Source organism: Indicator indicator, chromosome 4 (genome assembly GCF_027791375.1).
Source record: "Indicator indicator isolate 239-I01 chromosome 4, UM_Iind_1.1, whole genome shotgun sequence".
In the NCBI taxonomy this organism is placed as follows: Eukaryota; Metazoa; Chordata; class Aves; order Piciformes; family Indicatoridae; genus Indicator; species Indicator indicator.
In genome coordinates, this window is record NC_072013.1 from 27,993,810 (window position 1) to 28,016,278 (window position 22,469).

Consider the following 22,469-nt stretch of genomic DNA (forward strand, 5'->3'; position numbering starts at 1 on the left):
ATTTTTACTAAAGAATTGTGTGGACTTGTATATTCCCTCATTTTGACTTTTTATTATTTGAATTCCGCATCAGAGTGTCTGCTTTGGTTAGTGTAGCTATTAAACTAACTCATCTTTGGGTTGTATTGCTCACCCTTTTCTAAAATGGCACAAAGCAGCACATTTATCAATTGTTTAACCTCATAAATTTAAGGCAAGATAAAAATACACTGCACTATTAGCTGTAGATCCGTTATCAGTTAGGGCAGGCAGAGGCATCAGAGACCAGTGGTGCCCAAAGCTCAAATTTCTCACTTTCAAAGGATTTTTTAAATTACCTGATCGTAAGTTTTCACCTCCTTATGAACTTTAAGCCAAGCATGCCCTGCATGGAGGAGGAGTGGAACCTCGTCCCGTCTATGGAGAGATGGGGTAAAGCACGACCCCTTCCCTCGTACCCAGCATCTGCCTGCTCCACGTCCCTGCGGTAACCCATGGCCTCCATAGCCTAATTGCACTGACCGCTGCGGGCAAGACTATTCACAGGCTCTGTCCTTCTCATCTCTACACCACCAGATTTAGGCTTCTGGGCTCAAGCTGGGCACACACGAGGAGGCAGAGGAAGGCAGTCAGTCGCAGGACTCGGAGGTGGCACACGCTGGCTAAGGCGAGGGCGGCGGCACCTCACCCCAAAGTCAGGAGAAAAGTTAATTAGCTCGCCGGACACCAGTGGTGTCGGTGACAGGGCTGCTGCCGTCGAGCAGGAACCGGCGTGCCTCCAGTGCCCCGCGGAGTCCTAGACCGCCGGCAAACACACCACCACAACAGCTTCCGCGCCTCACGCTCGACGCCGAGGCACGCCGCCTGCTGCCTCGCTGCATGCTAGACCCTGATTGGCCCTCCGGCCAGTACAGGGCGGGATAGGGAAAAAATCGAGACCAATCCGCGCCGCCGTGAGGTTTCCCGGGGGATCCCCGTGGTGGCGGACGTTCTGCGCAGGCGCGGAGAGGCAGTGACGGCGAGGGGCGGTGGCGGGTACGCGCGTGAGGGAGCGAGCGAGCGTCGGGTGGAGCGGGAGCACTGCTGGAGTGGGGCAGCAGTCGGAGTGGTGCGGGAAGCCGAGCAGAGGGCGGTCGGTGGTGGCCCGAGGCGGGAGGAGCCGGGCAGTATCCATCGCTCGGCGACTCCTCGCTCTCGAGCGGGTTTCCTCGGGGTTCCCTCCTCCCCGTGGGACGCACAGGAGCCACCGTCCGTTCTGCCGCCCTTCAGGCGAAGCACCACCTCAGCTTCCCGCCCGCCATACCGGGCAGCGCTTCTCCGCCCTTAGCCCGCCCCTCGCGGGCGGCCTCATTCTCCCACTATGGCTCTCCGCCGGCGCTTAGTCCGGCTGGCCGCCCACCTGCAGGACCCTCGGAAAGTGGCCGCCTTCCAGCGTCTCTGTGGGGTGGAGGGGCCTTCGGGCTGGGCCGACGCAGAACAGCGAGCTGGGGACGGGGGGCCAGTGGTTAACGGCGGGCCTCCGGCCGCGGAGCGAGACGGAGAGCAAAGGCATCCCACTGGCAACGGGACCGTGCCCGGCGGGGCGATCCCCCCGCAGCGGTGGAGGAGGAGGCCGCGCCGCAACTCTCTAACGGAGGAGGAGGGCAGCCAGGAGTTCTCCACCCGTAGCCGCTTCCTCTACTATCTCTTCAGCCTGGGAACGGAGCTCGGTAATGAGCTCTTCTACATCCTCTTTTTCCCCTTCTGCATCTGGAACTTGGACGCCTGGCTGGGGCGGAGGCTTATCATCATCTGGGTGTGGGTGATGTACCTGGGGCAGTGCACCAAGGATGTCATCCGCTGGCCGCGGCCTGCCTCCCCGCCCGTGGTGAAGCTGGAAGTCTTCTACAATTCGGAGTATAGCATGCCCTCCACCCACGCCATGTCGGGCACCGCCATCCCCCTGGCTCTCTTGCTGCTCAGCTACGGCCGCTGGCAGGTAATGCTTACCTCCTCGTCCTTCTCCCTGTGTTTCCCATCCCCGTGGTCTAAGGCTCTGACAGACTTGATCTCGTTTGGAAGGGGAGGCATGAGTTTGGGAAAATGTGAAATTAGTGCCTTTTCACCTTGTTCCCCCCCCTTATTTTTCTGTGATCTAGACGAGTGGTCAGGTAATGAGCCGTTCTCAGAATTCTGTCTTCTGGATGGAAGTTCTGCTGACTTTGCATGGTTAGATCTGTATGCATTAGAAAGTCTGTGTTTGCAATCTACGTTTTGCTCTTGTGACTTTTTCAACTTCTTGCAGAGCTTTGCACAGTTTGCATAGGCGTCTGATATTTTTGCGGGCGTTTGGTTTTACCGACTGAGCATTTGGTGGAGAGCCAGAAACTGAAGGGCTTCTTGCTGATTCTTCTTTGCTTTTAGTCAGTTTGCAGCATGAGTCAAGTTTGTAGCTTTAGCCGTTTCTCTAATGTGTGTTTGTTTGTTTTTTAGTTTTGCTACCTGTTAACTAGAAATTATTCTGTTTCGTAGAGTACCTATATTTTCAGATGGTTTTACAACTATCCATGTGCTAATCATTAGTGGGAACTGATAATCTCAGCTCTTCTCAGCACTTTCATTCAGCAAAATTTTACGATGATATTGCTTTGGGTTAGTAGATTAAGTAAAAACACTGTTGATCATCTGGTTTGCACAAGCTGCGGCTTGCATGTGCTTGCTTTTAGCAGTGTGGGCAACAGTAAAAGCTCCAAAGAAAGCACAGCACTCATTCAGCTCTAAATCACTGCTTCAGTTTCAGTAGTAAATCAAGGAGAAATTTTTCCCAGGCAACAAATTTTCAGTGCAGGGCTTTAAGAAATTATGCAAGAAGTTGACTCTTAAATTGTCCATGTTTACAAATTGTGGTTATAAAAGCTGCCTGGTTTAAGTCGGATGTGTTGCCATATTCGTGGAGAGAACCCTCTTTCGACTTTATGCGGGGGCTGAACTCTCGTCTTTCCAGTTACTGTTAACAATCACGAGTTACTTGTCTTGGTTTCAGTGTGACACTTTGTGGCTCTATCTCAGAATACGGAATGGGTGTTTGAAAAGAGACAGGCTCGGTCAAATGAACTTTCTGTATCTACTTTTGCAAAGTGATACAGTGTGCCCAAAAGAAAGCTATGAGAGATTAATTTTCTTTGCTAGGAAAGCATGAAGTATTGCTCTACTAGAGTTGTGCAAGCATCAGGTATTGTCACACTTTGTGGATGTTTATGAAATAAATGTTTGGAGTTTTGTCAGTGAGATGCTTCAGGTTTGGTGTTGTTTTGTTGTGGTGTTCGGTTTTGTTTTGGGTGAGTTGTTTGTTTGTTTTTTAAACGCCTGACTAAAATCTGAATGTTTGATTACTGCAGTTGGAAGCATGAACTGGATTTCTATTTCCTTGCATGTGGGAAACCTCATTACTTAGTAGTATCAGTCGATTAGCTTTTCACAGATGGATGTCATGTGTACAAAGAAGAACCCAGCTTAATTGCTTTTATAGAACCAGGAGACTGACAATGTGTGAAATGGTGTTTTTGTCAGTGGACCAAGTTCATTCTTCATTTTGCCAGCCCTGCAACTGGTGTCTGGGAAATCCTGTGATAATTGACTAAACATAGTTATAAGGAATACATATGAAGAAATCATAGGTGTTCAGACTTGTTATTGTTTTAGAACCATGCTTAAGAAATGAAGACACAACAGGTTGGAGCCTTGATTTTTAATTCCTTTTCCTTATGAAATAGGTATGAACGACAGACCTCTCTGAAACTAACTTTTAATATTTCAAAATATTAGGTTTTTGAAAAAATAGCCCTTCTGGTTTCTAAAATACTTCCAAATACTAATCAGAAGTTAACCTATGTCATGTTTAGTATCTTTCGATTCACTTCTGAAGAGTTAAGCTTTCAATCTAAGGTTTCTGCTGTTCCCCATATTTTACTTGTGTTGAATGGAAGTAAAATCTACATGACAACTTTCAGATACACTTGCTGGAAATAGGAGGGGTTAATAAAGATCGACACTGGAACTTCTTGGAAAGCTGCTAATGATAAAGGAGCTTGTAATGACTCTGACTTTTATTAAATTATACTTACTTATCAGTAGATAGCGATGGTTAGATTTAAACTTGTTGGCAAATGTTAAGGTACAGTCTTTCAGTATAAGCAAGCATTGCACAGACCCTGATCAGGATAAGCCCACATTTTAGGATTGCTTGTTCAGAAAAATCATAGTGGAGCAAGACTCTGAATTTAACCGCATGCAGCTATAACTCTCCAGCAGAGAGTTCTAATAGTTCTAATCCTTTCAGAATTATTTCCCTTTCACACAGTAATCAAAAAGATTCTTGACTATACACACTAAAACAAAAATACTTGCTTATAAATGCTGTTGTTCAAGTAAAATATATTCAGAGATGATGTATTTTTGAAGTAGTTGTGACAGATTTTCACAGCGAAACAGACATAGGGAATAATCAATGCAGGCAACTTTCAGGCAGAAACAAATTATATGTTAAGATAATTTTTTTAATAGCTAACTGTTTTGTCTATTGTGGCATATAAGTTTTCAGTTTCTCCTTGTATTGAGAAGCAGAGTGTGCTTGAAACTTTTGATTCCACTTACATAATCTTTATTTATTTATTTGATACTGTTAAATCACAGCATGGAAGCCATTTGTTTCAAAGACACTTCAGTAACCTTGAAATACAAAGCTCATGCCAAAAACTTTGGAGAATTGAGGAGTCTTACAGACGTTGATTTTTTTTTTTTTTTTTTTTCCTGCCTTTGAAGCTCTGATACCCTGAAAAAGGAGGACAAACACTTGAAAGACAGCAAGATTATAGATCTTAGTATGATCTGGGAAAAAATACGTTATCACCCTGGAGAAAACCTGCTTTCTTTGAAGTAGCAACATTTTGAACTGGACTGGTTTATATCATGTCCTGAACAGGGAGGAAGAGACAGTGTGAACTGCTAATTGCCAAAAGCCTAAGGCTGAGACTGCGAAAAAGGCTTCTTTATATTTTGATGACTTTGAGCTACTTAGTTCAAATACATATCGATACATACTTTATGGCACTTCAGCTGTCTTCTTTTGAGGAGGGGAAAAAAACAAACAAACCTGTCGGGAAGACAGAAAATGCTTCTCTCAGACTTCCTCCAGAATGCAGCCTGGCTTTAGCAGTAGTCTGGATTAGGAAGTGATGGGTTTGCATTCCTTCCTGACCTCTGCATTAATGAGCTGAGTCAAGAGCTTCTAACTCTCATGGTAGGCCATTGAATGAACTTTGAAGTTGATATTCTGTAGGAGCCCAGAGCCTTGATTGATGAGTAGCTGGCGTCTGTAGCTACATTAACCAAATGTACGAATATTTGAACAGGCCTATCTTCTGAAGCATTTTAGATCACTAAATATGACATCATTGTCCTCTCAGTGTACTTGTCTGACAATGTTTTGTATGCAAATGCTGCCTTCAGTGACTGTTTCCACTCCACTGATGATAATGGCAACCTTAATAAGCACTGCTGCCAAACCTGCAGGACAGTGCATCTGTTCTATAATGCTTTCTTTGACACACCTAAAAGTATTTTTCAGTGTTTATCAATGCTCTACTGACTCTCTATAGTAGAGAGATTGTGAGAACATCGTGTGGTACCATATCAAACACCCTTCCAGAAATCTTTCGTCTGCACCGCTACTTTTATCAACCAGAGCTGATGCATCAAATCAAATGAGATGGGCTTGACAGGGTATGTATTGGGATTTCAGAGAGATCTGCATTGTTCCATGATTCTCGCTACTAAATACTACCTCTGGAACTGTCTGCCTGCTCTGTAATTTCAAAAGGCTAACTAACTTCTCTCAGATCCCCACTGGGAACAGGGAATAATTGGTTATTGGGGGGTGGATGTATAGTCCAGTCACAGTGCTGCTATAGTGAGGATTTTACAGAAAGTGGTCAAAGTTTAAGTGGGTTTAAGTGTCTGACCTTGTTGAAAGTTTCGTATTATCAGTGAGAACAATGGAAGCTACACAGAGGAGGCTCTCTCTTTACATATGAAATCTATGTGTAAGAGCAAGCAGAAACTCATTTCATAAGAGAGACCTCATCTCAGAAAAGCCCAAATGGATTTTGGCTGAAATTCTAAAATGTGAAAAAACTAAGGCAGAGAGATACATGCTTGTCTAATTGATGTTCTTACATGTGTTTTTAAAAAGAAACAGTCCAACAAAAACTCTTCTGTAAAAAGCTTTTAGCTGAGGGGTGACCTAAGAACCAGAATTGCCCACATAATGAAGAGCTCATGAGAAAGAGAGATTGGAATTTGGAGGCTCAGCACTGGCCTTGTCTTGTGTATTTGTAAGGTTGTCTTTTGTGGACCGTATTAACACCTGTACTTCATTTGTAAAAGAAGCTGGGAAAAGTAGTGTGACCTGTTTGATTCAGACACTCTTAAAAATTCAAAAAGAGCATGCCAAGTTCTTACAAATCTCATTGGAGAATTTCTGCCAGAGGTATGCAGCAGCCTGTCCCGTTAGACTGTGTTGATTGGCATTTAATAGATTTTTCAATTTTGCATAAGCAAATCGTTAAAGTAAAGGACCTTGGGGGCAATATGTAAAAACAAGTGCTGTAGATTAGCTGCAGAGTTTTTGATGAAGAAAGGATTCAAAGGAAATCCTTCTGAAGCCATTTTTCCTTGTACTTTCAGATAGGGTGTGTTGATTAAACCTGAGAAAACTTCAGTTTGCAGGGAAAAAACTCTGTTTAAGGCGTTAGGGGCATAAAGAGAGCAACATGTAGGTGATTCTTATCAGGAGTGCCCAGGGATGGTCTGGTGTGTGTTTGTTTTTAATGACTTGAAGGAAAAGAAGTAACAGACTCTTATTTCGTGTTGTAACTCCTTTAATTTCTTTTCAGATGATGTGTAGCAGAAAATTGAGTTTTTCAACTGCCTGCAGGACTGGCACTGAAATACTTGTCTTGGAATGTAAAGAAGTTTTCATAGTGACATGTAATACTCACATTTTTATGCTTTTTAATGTTAAGGTTTGTCAGTGGAAGAAACAAGTAATTGATAAAAGTAGCCTAATCAGTGTTATTTACCACTTGGCCTTTTTCAAAAAGCCACTTGTTTGTCTTGTTTCTTCCTAAATTGACCAAGAGGTGGTCTTTTCTTTTTAACCATCCTCCTCTCTTTTCTGCACCCTCAAGAAAATAATTTATGTACTGTGCTTTTTGTACTCATCTGGTGAACCCATGTCTCAGACTCATTGCTGTAAATATGGATTACAGCTTTTCATATGACTGTTCCAAATATCTTACTAAAAGCCTGATGCTGCAAGTACTGCTTAGATTTTCAATGAACTATGGCCTAAAATAGTTCTCAAACTCAAGCTGAATTTTTGAGCTATTATATGATTTAAAAAGATCATTGAGTAATATTGTAGAACACTGAAAATATTAGAAAATCAGTTTGGAACCTTCATGGATGCTGGAAACTTCTCCAAGGTGGAATGTGCTTTAAAGAAGTAAAGAAATAAGCATCTGGAGTGTGTTTTAAGAATGTTCCATTATGAAAGAAGGAATTTTTTTGACCTAGGTCAAAGCTTTTGGGACAGATTGTTTCCTTATAAGCATTTTAAAACAATGGTTATGTTATTAAGACTCTTGGCAAAAAGTCAGATTCAGGGGTGAGAGGAGGATAGACACTCAAGGGAAACATTTTCTGTGTGATCCCGTCAGAAGCTTGCAAGCCCTTTTCAGAGGATGCAGTCAAATAAATGGGAATTTCCCAGTAAAAACATAGTGCATAAAATTTTGAAAGACTTACTGGGGGTGGTTTCACTGCTGTTTTCCAAATAGAACCAATTTAATTCAGTTTAATTTATTAAAATAAGATGCTGGATATGGGAACAAAATTGAGGCCTGAGAAGATGAGTAGTCTACCCAATCAGCTTTATTCCTGTCTTTTTCTTTAACTTACAATGTGAATTTAAGAAGTCAAACCTTCTAATCCTTTTTTGAAATAACAGTGTTTGGTGATCTGCCCCTTAGTCCTGTATATCAAGACTGGGGTAATTTTATTAATAGAGATGATGTCTTCAAATAAACAGATCCATTCAAAGATTTTAAAGCCAAAAGTCAACAAAGGTGTATTTTTAATCTATATATTGCATTTGTCTCTACCTCCAGTCTTTCCTTTGCTGTTAATTCAATCAGCCTTTGCTTCATCTTCTAATACTGTATTTGTACAATAATTATTAATATTATCTAAGTTTTATTTTGGCCTTTGGAAAAATATTTGTGTAAGCTGGGTATCAGTGATTGGATCTAATATGAAATGTGGACTACTTTTATCACGGAGAAAAATGCCATTCCACGTTACACGTGAAGTTTAAATTGAGTACTATGCAAGTGTCTTTATTTTTGTACAAGGCTAAGATTGTCAGGTTGCAAGGTTGGGGGTTGGTGGTTTCTGTTTTAATTTAGATACAAGAAAGCAGTATGCAGTTGAATAAATAGACCCCACACTCCACATTGATGAAGTGGCATGGTAGCTATGGAGGCATAATGAGTTTTTGAGGATACACATAGGATGGTCTTAAAAGATGACAGGGAGGCAGGATTTGAGATTTGTGTCTACAATGGGCTGTTTCTGAATCTCTGACTCTTAAAGTATGGTCAAGAATGGAGATATGTCTTGTCAGAAAGAACAAGCTGTGAGAATGAAACCTGGGTTTTATGTCTACCTCTGCCAACCTTTCAGACCCTCATCTGAAAGGAGATAGATGCCAGTCTGCCTTGTAATGCTTAAATGAATAAGAATAGGAGTGAATTGGGGAAGAAGGTAGAAGCGAACTTGTGATCTTTTGTCCTTTGTACCTCTGTTGGTCAGATTTGGTTTGTGAGGAACCAGCAGACTAAAAATGCTGGAATTCAACACAGTCTTGCTTTAATAGCCTTCATTGAAGTAGAGACAGTCAGTATGTCTATACAAGTATAGATCTAAAATTTCTAACTCAAAGGTAATCAATAGCTGTTAATCTTCAAATTTGTGAAGGTAGTAATTTTCCAAAGTGAGAAACCCAAGCAAACCTCAAAAATGAGTGGTCTTGGCTTTTCTTCCATGACTGCTTGAAAAGAGTTTATATTAAAATTGTTCACATTTAGTTTTTCATAAAATATGCCTATTGTAATTAGAAAATGTAGTAAAAGCCATTACGGTTTTGGGTTTTCTTTGGAGATTCATTTGCAATTGGGAGAGAAGCTTTGTGAAATCCACTATTTATTGCAAAGCAGGGCTGATAAAATGCTAATAGCCTTAAGGCACTACTATATTAATAGAAGATATTTCAGTATTTGGGAAGATTTTGTTTACCTAGGTAGTCCGAGGTTACAGATACTTAAACACATGGTATAACCTATATCTGTATGCAAAGTATAGGCAGTCATTTTCTAGATGAAATAACATTTTAAAATGCTTGCTAGTACCTCAATATTGTGTTATTTGCAGATAATAACTTAGAAGTAAATTTATGGTATCAGCCTTTTTCATGAGAATCAAGGTTATGTCCCTTGTAGGTCTTCTGATTTGGCATGCTGCTGAGCAGTGTTCTTGACAGGCTGCCAGGTGCGTGGGACTGTTACTACTCTTCTTTAGTCACCTTATACACTTATCCTGGGTATTGTGATTTTTTTTTTTTTTTTTTGTGTGTGTGTGTGTTGAAGTAAAGATTTGTGTAATTATCTAAGGAGACCAGTGCACTATGGAGACCCAAAGGGTCCACACAGTTTTATGATGCTCCACAGGTGGGTACTGGGGTTGTGGGAAGAAAATCAGATTAGTGATGTGGGCAGCATGGGGAAGTATGGATGTAGCATACCATAACAGGGCAGGTGAAGGCTAAAATCTTTAGGTCAGATTTTACTCTTATACCTTAGACAAAAATGTCTTTGTCTGAAGCTTCCTTAATCAGTAAAATAAGTATCAGTTCAGATAAAGGAAGGGTTGCCCAGGTGTTGCTGGCTGCATAAAGGTGGGAGCATAGAGGGGAATTTTCAGTGTGGGAACCAATCACAAAAACTGATTTAACCCTTGTATTGTGGAATATTATTCCAGAGGAAATTTGAATAGAAGAATTTGTCTCAGTTCAATTTAAAAATTCATTGTTACTTAAGAATGTATGAATCAAGGTTAAATGTATAATTGATTTTTTTATTTGGGACACAATAGGGAAGTGTTTGAGCTTTTGGATAGAGATGCTTTGGTACAGAGACACTAAACCAGCCAGTGTTTTCAGATGTTTTAATGGGCATCTATTCTCAATACTATTTAGAACAGAATTAGAGTGAGATATTACACAGTCAAATATTATTTCCAAAAATTTCTTCAAAGTCAGAGTGTTTGATACAGTTCCTTTTTTCACCTTTCCCTTGAGAGTTCCTAAGTAAGACCAGGCATTTCTTTCCATTTGCAGAATTTGTTCTACCTTCCCTGCTGTTTACAATGACCTACCCAGGACTCTTAGAACAGGACTCCTCACATACACTTTTTCCTTCATATTCTGTTCTTGCGGTCTTGCTGTTTAAGTTGCTCTGACATCCTCTCCCACACAGTCCCAACTTCTTACAGAATCATTAACTGCTGTAGCCTGCTGAGCCTAGCATTTCATTGGTCTTCCAGATAAAGCTCCAGCTTCTGTTTCTGTCACATGTTTCAGAAACACAAGCAAAGTCTGTACTTACTAAAGGAGAAGCCTTACCCTTGACTGGAACCTGAAAGCACAAAAGATGTGTGTCAGGAAACAATGAACGTATAGATGGGCAAAACTGTTTGAAGCTTTTGATGTGTGTGAACACACACACAAGCACGTTCTACCACCAAGTAATTGTGATGCTATTAAATTTTCTGGTCGGGAGGTCTGCATTGCTTCTAGAGGTAGCACATCTTTCCTTGCTAGACCGACAAACAAGAAGTCTGTCTTGTGAGGCTTTCAGTTTGTGGAGCACAAGAAGAGGTGCTTGAAGATCCTTTAGAGGATATAGGATTTATCTATTCCTATGTGCAGCATTTCTGCTTTGGCAGTCCTTGCAGGGGAAGAGTGGAGCACCACACAGGGAAATTGTGGGCTTGAGTGTTCTCCTGGACCAGGCAGTGTTACTTCTCTGAGATAAATGGAAATGATGGTGGAGGCATAATGGGGATGAGTGATGGGGCAGCTCTTACAATAATGTATTCTGATGGTGCAGCACAGGGTACAAAGATTACTTTTGTGGCTGCTATAACAATGTCAACATCTGATAACTCTGCGATCATGTCTGGTGTGCGGCCTTGTTACTAATGTGTTGCCCATTATTAGCCTCATTCCATAAGGCAAAAAACTGCATTTGTTCCTCCATCATTCCAGTTAGAAAAGAACACCGAAGTACATCATTTTCTTAAGGTACAATTTGTAGGTCGATGTAGTATAAATAAAGACAAATGTTGCTACAGGAATTAGAGTTTAACTAGGTGTAACACAACTGTAAGCTGGGCATTTAAAATTGATTTTAATGTGAACTCTGTTTCTTATGTGAAACATAAGCTTCCCAGTTTTCTATTTGAGAACTTTTTTTAAAGGTTCGTTTTGCTAACATAGTCCTGGGGCTGAGAATTAGGAGAATATTGGAATAATACAGAAGACTGATTATCTTCTCTCAAACCTTTCATTGAGAGACTCATTTATAAGCTTGTCAGTCTGTTAAGTGGCCTTCACAGTAGACAGACAACTTTATCCAGTAAGATTAAAGATATCTTCTCTATTTTTTTGGTAATTCTACCCTTCAGGTTACCCACAAAATGACCAAGGGAAAGAGCAATAAAACTGCATGTAGTTCCTAAAACCTCATTCTGAGATTCGTATACATCTATCTAGACTGCCTGTTTATATTGAATATGTTTATAATTTCTTTCATGTAGGAAGTGAAACAATTTTGGAAACATGCCACTCTGTCTTGTGACTGCATCTTTTGTAGAGCTAATTATTTTTAATACTGAAAAAAGGAAGCTGTATCCTGTCTTGTACAATGTTTTGCAATATGGTGGTGGGGAAAGTATTTCTTACTGTGCTGCAAGATGTGAATTAGCGTGCTTTTATCCAAAACCTAAGTAAGTTAAGATACTGAGTTGCTGTACATGCTGATATGTGCTTATACAACTAAGGATTTTGTTTGTTCCTGGTAAATAGACCTCATTAATTAAAAAAACCCAAACTATCAGAGGATGGAAATGTTGTTGTTGCTTATTAAACATGGATTGTAAGAGGGAATTTATTAGTTTGTAGAGAAAAAAACATTACTGTTCTCAGAGGTTGAGTCAAGGATTGCAGAAACTCTGAACCAGTGTGTAAGGAGTTGAAATTCTTTGTAAATTATTAGGGGCTCTTTTTCTAGAGAAAGGTGAAGCTGATAGATTCTGCATGGATTAGTTGTTAAAAATACTAGTATATTAAGTAGCAGCTTTACCCAGCATAAAATTGTTCCATGGTTTCTAACACAAGACTTAGTTGGCTCTGCCCAAATTGTTAATTTAGGATATCATAACATGACAAGAGAATTGCCACAAAGACCTACTAATTTGCTACTGCTTTGTCTGAAAACATATGACCAGTGCCCTGAAATTCATATATTCCAAATGTGAAGGAAAAGGACAGGGAGAAAAGTTGGAGAAGTTTGACTTGTTAATGTTCTGACTTTATGAAATTCTAAATACAATCTCTCAATTTTTTCTTCTACCAGTATCCCCTTATGTTTGGATTGATCCTTGCATTCTGCTGGTGTTCTTTGGTTTGCTGTAGTCGCATTTATATGGGAATGCATTCAGTTTTGGTAAGAAAATAATCCTACTACACTTTTAACTTCATTTGATTTCATAAACTTCCATCACACTTTTATAGTGCAGTAATTGTATGTGTATATACATTTTAAAAGAACGTCCTACCAGGAACAGAATATTCAAATTTCTTTGGCAGAGAAATTGGTATCGTAGTTAAAAGTGGATGTCAAACTTCTATTAATTTATACTTTCATAAACTCAATCCACAGTTGAAACTTAGCTGATATTTATTAGTATTTTTAGTGCCAAAATTGATGACTGCACTAAAGCACAGATTAAGTTGTCCTCTGCAGAGTAGAACTAATTTTGCAAGATTAGAGAGTCTGTTAATATCCACTGTGGTTCCATGTCAGCTACTCAAAGAATGTGTATTTCAGAGTGCCATGCTAAATGTGAGAATTACTTACTAAAAAGGATTTTAAAAACTCAAACATAAATGCATGCAATGTAAAAATTGGAAAAGAAAAACACTACAAAATGGTAACGGGAATGTAAGACCCCACTAATAAGGATGACCTAAGCGATTTTTGAGGATCACTTTATAGAAGGAGAAAAGCTAACATGTAGAAAACAGCTTGGTAGTGAGTAGTAAAGCTGGTAGATGAACACAGTGTAAAAGGAGAATGTGAAAATAAGGCAGCTCAGAAAAACTGAATGACATATTTGCATTAGAGATGAGGAGACTTCCCAAGTCGCAGCCACTGGGATGAAATGTTTCCGCAGAGAAGTCATGTCTTGGAGCAAAGTCATGCAACAGATAGTGATGCATTATGCAGGCTAGGCTGTTCAGCAGTTTCATATCTGAATCTTCTGTGATGTTTGAGTGAACACAATTAACCATGTGTTGCCTGTAATGCAAAGCAACCATGATGCCTAAATTGGATGGAGGGTGGTGGTGGATGGCAAAGGTGGCATAAAGTTGTTTCTGAAATGTCTGACTATTTGAGCTTTTATTGAGCATTCAATTAGTGGAAGTGAATAAAAGTGGCTCATCAATGAGGAATACAAATACTGCTGATGAAAGCCCCACCTCCTGGCTCATATGGAAAAGCAATAAGCATGTGAATGAAAGGTGATCTGGATTCTAGTGCTTGAATTTCTAAAAGTCTTTCAGCAAATTTGTCCTTGACAACTAAAGGTTACAAAAGTTGCAGATAACTCTCTGATTAATCAACAGTAACTGAAATTTATTGCTAAATTAAAAGTAGAGTAACCTTTTAAAACACATCTTAAAAACAATAATAAAGCTGATAATCAAGTATGAGGCCACAGAAGTTACCTCTTCCTCTCCTTTAATGGTTGGAAACAGTTGTGCATTCTTGTACCATTGTTAATTCTGAAGCTTGAGTGGAAAGTTTAAGCTGCCTAACTGCAGTCATCCTTAACTGCCATACCAGCTGTTGCTAACATGCCTATGTATTGGCACCCAGGCACTTGGGTCTAGCTTTGCACAGAATGTAGGCTGAAGTGTCCCAGTCCCAGATAAGGGTCATTGTAGCCAGGACATAGGAGGATCTACAACTTTGATCATGGATCATTTTATCACAGCTTCATTCATGATGGTTCATGATTTGATCATGATGCAAATGTCCTGCTAATAGGTGATCAAATGCAATTCCTTACCTTATCTTTATGTTGAAGATATAATGTTGCAAGGTATATGAGAACAGATACGAATCAACAAATCACTTTAAGCAACAGAGAAACTAAGTTTGTCTTCTTGCTAATGTAACTAAAATTATTTTTGTAAGTAATTATTACACTGAAACCATATCTTTCTCTCTCTTCAACAGGATGTTATTGCTGGATTTCTGTATGCTATTCTCATCTTGGTTGTCTTCCATCCAGTTGTGGACCTGATTGATAACTTCAACTTAACTTACAAATATGCACCCTTAATTATCATCAGTCTGCACTTAGCCCTGGGCATCTTCTCTTTTACTCTAGACACTTGGAGCACATCACGAGGAGACACAGCTCAGATACTGGGCTGTGGTGCTGGAGTAGCCTGTGGCTCTCATGTTAACTACATAGTGGGTCTAAAGCTAGATCCTTCTCCTGAAACCTTACCTTTATCTCTTTCCTCCCTCACTGTGACTGTGTTTGGAAAAGCCATATTGCGGTTGTTAATTGGAGTAATAGTTCTGTTATTAACAAAAGTAGCCATGAAAAAGGTCACCATTCCATTGGCATGTAAATTATTTCGCATACCACATGAAGATGTACGGAAAGCAAGACAGCGCATGGAAGTTGAGCTTCCCTATCGTTATATAACATATGGAATGGTTGGGTTCTCTCTCATGTTTATTGTTCCTTGCCTCTTCCATTTTATTGGCCTTTCCTGATGCAGTTTATTGTTTTAAATAGGGAAAACAGAGATAGTTGCTTTTTGAAGAGGTGCGCTAGTTTGCAAAGGGAAGACCAGTGAGCTTGGCTTTAGTAGGGTCTTCACTTCAACAGCAATACATAACAGGCAAAGCATTTAAAGAACTTTGCACATCTTTGGGTATGGTATGGGGCCACAAGTCAAATACCAGTCCACAAGAAGTGCTGAAACTCTATAAATGCTATGTCTAGGCTTATTGCTATAACAGAGTCTGTATGTGTGTGATGCAATGAATGTATCTGAATGTCTGTCATGCTGTACCTGTATACACTGAGGTTTTAACAGGTATGCCTGACAGCTCATAGAAAGCTCCATTAATGATCTGTTTGCCATTTCATAGTAATTTATTCAAGTTGTTGGACCATAGACTGCTAAATTTGCTTTCCTCTCTTCTTTCCTGAAGTCTTGCTTCAAGATATTTCAGCTAATATGCATTCACAGTGGACCAAACTTGTAATGAGGTTGAATTTTTCTAAAAAAACCTAACCCTACAAAACAAAACCAAAAAACCCCAAACCTGAACACAAGCCTTTTTCTTTAGCCCCCTCTAGAGTAGAGTGTCTGGATTGGCATTGGTAGATAGCACTAACTTGTATGATTCAGGTACTGTATTTTACGGTTTAATAATTGTGCCTTTCTGTTGCTAAATTAAGAAATGCCATATATACTGTGATGCAAAAATGTCTAATTTTATTTAAAATCCTACATAATTAGGCAGATATTTTTAAATGTTAGATTGTCCACATTGCTGACATGGTTCAGGTCAATGGGAATATTCAGTTTAGCCTGAATGAAAATTGCATATATGGGATGACCCAAGAATTGCGTCCTTAAACTCAAGCTATTGTAAATGGACAATAACCCCTTTTGTAAGTATTTTTAATGTGTATTGTAAGTTACTGGAAGAGGATATATTTTTCTGGAGATTGTTTATACAGTGGACAGATAATTCAAAATTAATTATCTAAACATCCAAACAATAAAAGCACCCCATTCTGCAAAGAAATGGGCCTCACTTATTATTCAAACCCATTGAGAAGGACCATTGTTTTTAGATGTTTGCTTAGAAATAATCCTCATTCTAGAGAAAATACATGTATTTTTATGCATTAACATACAATATTTAAAGGTGATAGTCACTTTTACCTGATTTAGATAGCTATAAGACTGTATAATGATTAAATTAAGTTTTTAATCATTCTGATAGGCAGATTGTGAGCAGTCAGGACAGCATGGTCAATGAATCAATGGTTTGTGCATATCTTTTACTGAATTCTTATGTACTTTTCAGCTTTTCACGATTTCTTTTCTTAGTGATGAGTAGAATATGTTCCTTCAACTAATTTCATGTGCCTGTTTTGTGTTTCATTTTGTCTATGTTAATGTGTTGCCTAATTTGTTTTTTTTTTTCCATGTCAGGAAATGTTACATTGCAGCATTACATGCTGGCTGGCCATCGATTTCTTAATTTTGTATTGTACATTTTTTTTGGTCAGGAAAACCATAATCTTGATTGGGCAGTATAGTGGTAAGATGTAAGTTTGCATTCTATTTCTTTGCAAACAGTCTTTGGAATCGGAAAGCTTCTTTTGTATTGGAGCTCATATCTCCAGTCTGTTAATATGTAAATTAACAAAATTAACTTTCTATCTCTTTCCTCAAAGCAGTCAAAGTTATGGTATGCTGGTGTTAGGTGATGTGAAAAGCTGACTTCTCTGATGCATCTCTTCAGTGCATTCGGAATGTACTGCTATGAATGTATTTAAACTGATGTATTCAGAATTGATAGTGTGTTAAATGACTCCTTACCTAGTAGAAAATGGTTAATTGTTTCAGTGCATATTTCTGGATTTGATTTTTCTATCTGTTTCTTTTCATGGTTTAATGCTGAATATGCAGTGAAAGGTAAATTGGTTTCCAAGGCTTTTAGGGATGTGTTTCCACTGATTTGGCTTTGCCACACTAAAATAGTAATTGTATGAATAGCTGGGGGGAATGTAGACAAAATGGCTAATGCTTAAAGCCCTGAGCAAGTCATGTACTTCCAATTATATTACATTAGTCTGAGGACATGTGAAAATAACAGGATAACTCTCTCTACAATTTAGGGCATATTCTTCTTAACTATCCTAGCTTTACAGTTGATAGTGAAAATGTTTAAATTCTAGCACAGAAGAGACAAGTGAGCAAAACTAGTTGTTTGCTTCTTTGTTTTTCTTAAGGTACATATTTGACTTCTAGGAACTTCAGATGTACACCATAAGAGTGTCCTTTCTAGCTGTGCTTGCTCTTTTGAACTATTAAGGAAAATAATCTACTGTGGAAGGTCCAGAATGGGTGAAAACATCATTCAGGCAGGGCTTTCAAGAGGCTAAGGAAAATTGCACTATAGCACATTCTACTGTTATAAATAGATACTTTATATTTTTATACATTGCATTGGGTAGCTTCAAAACGTTACGTTCCATGTACCACATAGTATGGTACTCAAGAAACAAACATTAGAATGTTAATGCAGCACCTTTACAACCCCTCTCTCCAACACTGCAACTACTCTTCTAAAGTTTACGTGAAAAAGGTTTTCTATTTTCATGCTTTATTAGAAGCTGTATGCAAGAGAGCTGTTTAGCACAAAAGAACATGCAATATGAATACTGTTACAGAATAAAGAATCATAGAAATGCAAAAATTACAAATATTTTCATTTTTTAGCATATTTTTGTTTAATAACCTGAGATTCCTTCAAATCAGGCATAACAAAACAGCAGGTAAAACTGGAGCACTTTTTACCCTAAGCTATTCCTAGAGTTCAACATGAAAAATGTCTCTAGTATTAAGTGGTACCATAGCTTTAAAATGTAGTGAAATGTCTTTTCAGAAGGATGATGCACTTGAAACCTTTCACCAAGTGGCACAAAAACAGTCCTGTCCCTGCTAGCCACCTTCCTCAGCTCCAGGTTGTATAGCCCTAAAAAGAGAAATACCACTGCTTTATAGAAGTAAATATAAACACACAAGTGTTACAAAAAGCTATGAGTTAAATTTGGTTTATTTGATTACTTCACAAAATAAAACCTGACACTAATTAATAGTCATGTAGAATGTAACTCGGCACACAATTCTGTATTCCAAGAGGCTGAAGTCTTAGGTTGCCTTAGACACAGGAGCAGGATTTTGTCTGACCTGGAGCTTAGAACTAATTGTTGCAACCTAGTTAAGTTTTAGAATTCAGTATTTTGAAAACATTTCATGTTGATTAAAAGAAACAGCTATTAGTTTTACTTCAGGTACCAGGAAAGTGAGTGGAAGTGTCTTTCTTCTGTGTGATCACCTATGAAGTTCTTCAGTCTCTGATCACATTTGCCTTACCTTACCCTGCAAACTGGAGGGGGAAGAGGAGCTGCAAAAGCTGTTCTAAAAGGAATTGGCAAACCAAAGGAAGTTGTATTTTATTGACTTTGAAATTTTTTAAAGCCGATGTATAGTGCTTATCCTGGGGGAAAAAAAAAAGGCATTTCTTTTAAAATGGCATCTCTAACTGTGATGTGTGGCTTTTAAAAAATTTTATTTTTACCAGAACAGTGTTAAATTGTCTGGATTTTAAGAGCTATTATGTTTTTCTTTACTATTATTTTTTTATTACTGCTTTCAGTATTTTTACTCCATTTCTTGCTTATTTTCCAGGGAGTGTCTTGAAGTTTTTGTAAGCAATTGCTGCTTATGTGAAGATTGTAATTTTGAACTTGTAAATACTTAAGGGCTGTTAGTGGCTGTTTGCTGCTCAAATACATACAAACAAACCTTGCATGCTGTAAGTAAACACATCTGTTGTGCTAAAAGTTGTTCCTATTTCAGTATGTACTTTCTCAGTACAAAATGGAGATTTTTGCTTGGTTGGTTTTGGGTTTGTTTTTTTTTGTCAGTTGTTTTTGTTTGTTTCCCACACACAATACATAAGGTATTTAATAATTAATGGTATGAAGGTGCATTGCTGCCTAACTCCCATGACACTCCTTCTAACTTTACGGGGAGTTCTGCACCTAGTTCCTTCCCTGTTACATTGAGAATGAACTCTGAAGGTTGTTGTCCATGCTCTGACATGCGTATAGATGTCAATGTGTGTGAAATGACCTGCCTTTTAAGGTGTCGATGTAATACCCTTGCTTTTGAGGTCTGACAGATTGTTCTTTTAAAATTATATTTAGCTTAATTTTTACAAGACTTAAAGGGCTTAACTTGGAAGCTGTTTCTTAGTAGCTGGAACTGGTTGTACGTTTGAAAGACATAATTGATGCTTTTCCCTTTGTACCATAAATTGTGCTGAATGGTGAGATCCCAAAACAAGGTTAGCAGATAAAATGTTGACAGAAGAATTGATTTCTTGGGGTATTGTGACTCAGCTTACTGTAAATTGATTCTTGGGTGGTCTTTTTTGGTCTAATGTATAATGTTTCTAGGTTAGAAAAAATTGTTTCTACGTTCTATAAATGACTTTCAGGAAGCTTTGATTTTGTGGGAGGAAGTCTCATTGACTTGAGTCCATGCCAGAACTTAATTCCAGAGGAAAGCTTAAGTGGCCTTTTTGTTTCAGCAGAAATATATAAGCCTGTTTATTGTAAATACTGTATTTGTCAAATTGAGAGATTGGTACTAATATTGTTTTTCTTCCTAAAGTACTTCTTGAAACAAAGATAAAGTTTGATTTGAAAACAAAATGTGCTATTGTGTGGCAAAGAAAATACAGCTCTTTAGGTATTCTCTACAAGACAAGGATCACATGCTGGAGTTAGAACAAATTTAACTATGCATTAGAAAAACTTCTTTGCACTCCATTCTGCACCAGAACTAGCTTGCATGTTAGTAAGAGGCCATTTAACAAAACAAAAATTAAGCAAAGCAGTATGTGCTTGCAGGGTATAATTAGTAACTGTTCCCGTAGGATCAAAGAAGAATACAGGGTACATAGAAGAACACTACCTTAAAGATATTGACCAGTAAATGTAAATGTCCTTTCAAGCTGGAGAATTTTATTAGTCATTGAACTTTGACTAAATTAGTCACGCAGTTTTTCCCACTGCTTTATTTTTGGTAGCAAGTGTAATGAACGACAAGGGTGATACTCCTGAAATTGAAATGAGATCCTAAGACAATTTAGATGTCTGAAGCACCATAAGTGAAGATCAGTTCAGGACTAGTAACCTAAAAAAATAAGAGCAGAGTCTAAGGGGGACTTTGTATTAAACTTAATGCACTTAAAAATTATGCCAAAATTTGGCCTATACTTGTTTTACAGGAAATCTATAGAACAATATAGATACATATATATATATATATATATATAATATATTGCTTATTGGAGTTAATTTTTTTACTGTATACTTTTTTCCACGTTTTACTGCATTTCCTGATAAAAGCAAGTGTTCATAAAATATAAAACAGCTTTGTCTGCATAAGGTAAGGCTACATATATAAGTAATATTTTGGGAAATAATGCACTTGCAACCCCCAGTCTCTCAATGTCTCGGAGAACTTTTTATTTAAAAGGTACTTTCAAATGCAAGCCCTGAGTTATTTGAGGATCTATAGTGGTTTCTGTATAATTGTGTACAGCTGATGTTTTAAAAATTAATACATCTGAACTTTTTGTTAATGATTTGGTACTCATTGTACACTTTCTGCAGTTGTCAACTAATATTTAAATTCATATTGACTGGTAACTGAAGTGTCTAACTTCATCTGCAATGAGTGGGTAATAAACTACTGTTGGATTCAAATGTGTTCTGTTGCCTTTCTTCCTTCCAGTGCTGAGGGACACGTGGTTGGACGCATACCACAAATGTAGAACACTGATCACAGAACAACTTAGGTTAGAACAATATTGTCTTTTTAAGGTATGGGCTTTAGATGTAAACATTTAGGAAAAATACTGAGGTAATGCTGAAATGGGCATTATCACTGCCTTAAAGTCTGGCCTGTTTGTTTTTATTGTTTAGTAGATGAAACTACTGTAATGAAATAAAAGCATGCTTTCATATTCAACTGACAAAGAAATTGCTTTCTAGGAAAGTGCCTGCCCTGGGGAAGAAGAAATAGTTTCACAAGTTCTAGAACTGTTGAAGTTTGGGTTTCCAGTGAGTATCTGATGACTACTTTGACTTAAGCTGCAGGCTTAAGTGAAGGAGATAGGTCAGTCTTTATTTGAAATCAGAATCCTCATAGTTTGTACCACGTAAGTTTGTAACCCATTGGGTTACCTTCTGGTAAATTCTCACCTCCCAAATCTGCTATGTAACTTGGCCAACTGGGGGTATTTCCCACTCCCCCCCCTCGACTATGGAATATCTACAGATTTTCATGGAATGCATGTAGGCAGTGTATTTGCATGAGCTTAGCTTCCTTAGAAAATTGGACTTGGAAAATTTCCAGACTAATTGGAAAATACTACTAAAAAGCTGTGAATTTTGTTTTACCATGGTCCCAAGATGCTTTAAATGCTATGTAAAATACAAGCATGAATAAATACTACTATGTGTGTATATTCGTATTAACTTTAAATAACTTGCTATGAGAAGTGCAACAAAACAATAGTAGTCAGCATAACTCTTGCCTCCTCTTTTCCTGCAGCTGTACAGTGCACAGTGAGGAAGCTTGAGCAATTAAATACCAAGTCAGAACATTAACACAGAACACTCCAGAAGCAGTGAGAACTGCCCATTAAAAGCAAAGTGATGGACTATTTTAATCCATTTGCTGGGCAGTTCCAACATTCCTCTTTGTTTTTCTGACTGGAAGAATTTATGGGGAGCTAGTGTACAGGGTTCTACTTTTCACATGTGGTAAAAACTCATGCAAAGCAAATTTCCTGCACCTTAGAGATTACCATGTGTTATTGCTTGTTTGTTTTTTTTGCTGCTTGTTAGGTATTTTGATTGTTTTGGGGGTGGGTTGTTTGGCTGGGTTTTGTTTATTTGTTGATTGTTTGTTGTTTTGATTTGCTTTGGATTTTTTTGGTTGGTTGGGGGTGTGTGTTTGGTTTTGTTTTGTTTTTTTGTGTGGGTTTTTTTTTTTTGTTTGTTTGTTCTACCAAGGCCTTTCTGTCCTGCTAGAGCTGGCAAAAAATTTAGACAACTGGGATATTGATTTCAAGGACCACAGAAATGTGTGATCTATTGGTTATTAGATTGTTCTGTAAATTGAAGATTAAAACCACATTGAG

The 22,469-nt window shown here is 38.5% G+C and overlaps 1 protein-coding gene across 1 annotated transcript; it reads left to right on the forward strand.

Annotated features, from left to right (window-relative positions):
* The first annotated feature begins 1,339 nt into the window (after window positions 1-1,339).
* On the forward strand, window positions 1,340-15,212 carry SGPP1 (sphingosine-1-phosphate phosphatase 1). The gene is made up of 3 exons (XM_054400644.1): window positions 1,340-1,957; window positions 12,771-12,860; window positions 14,661-15,212. The coding sequence occupies exons 1-3, from the start codon at window positions 1,340-1,342 to the stop codon at window positions 15,210-15,212; spliced, it is 1,260 nt and encodes a 419-aa protein (XP_054256619.1).
* Window positions 15,213-22,469: the final 7,257 nt, after the last annotated feature.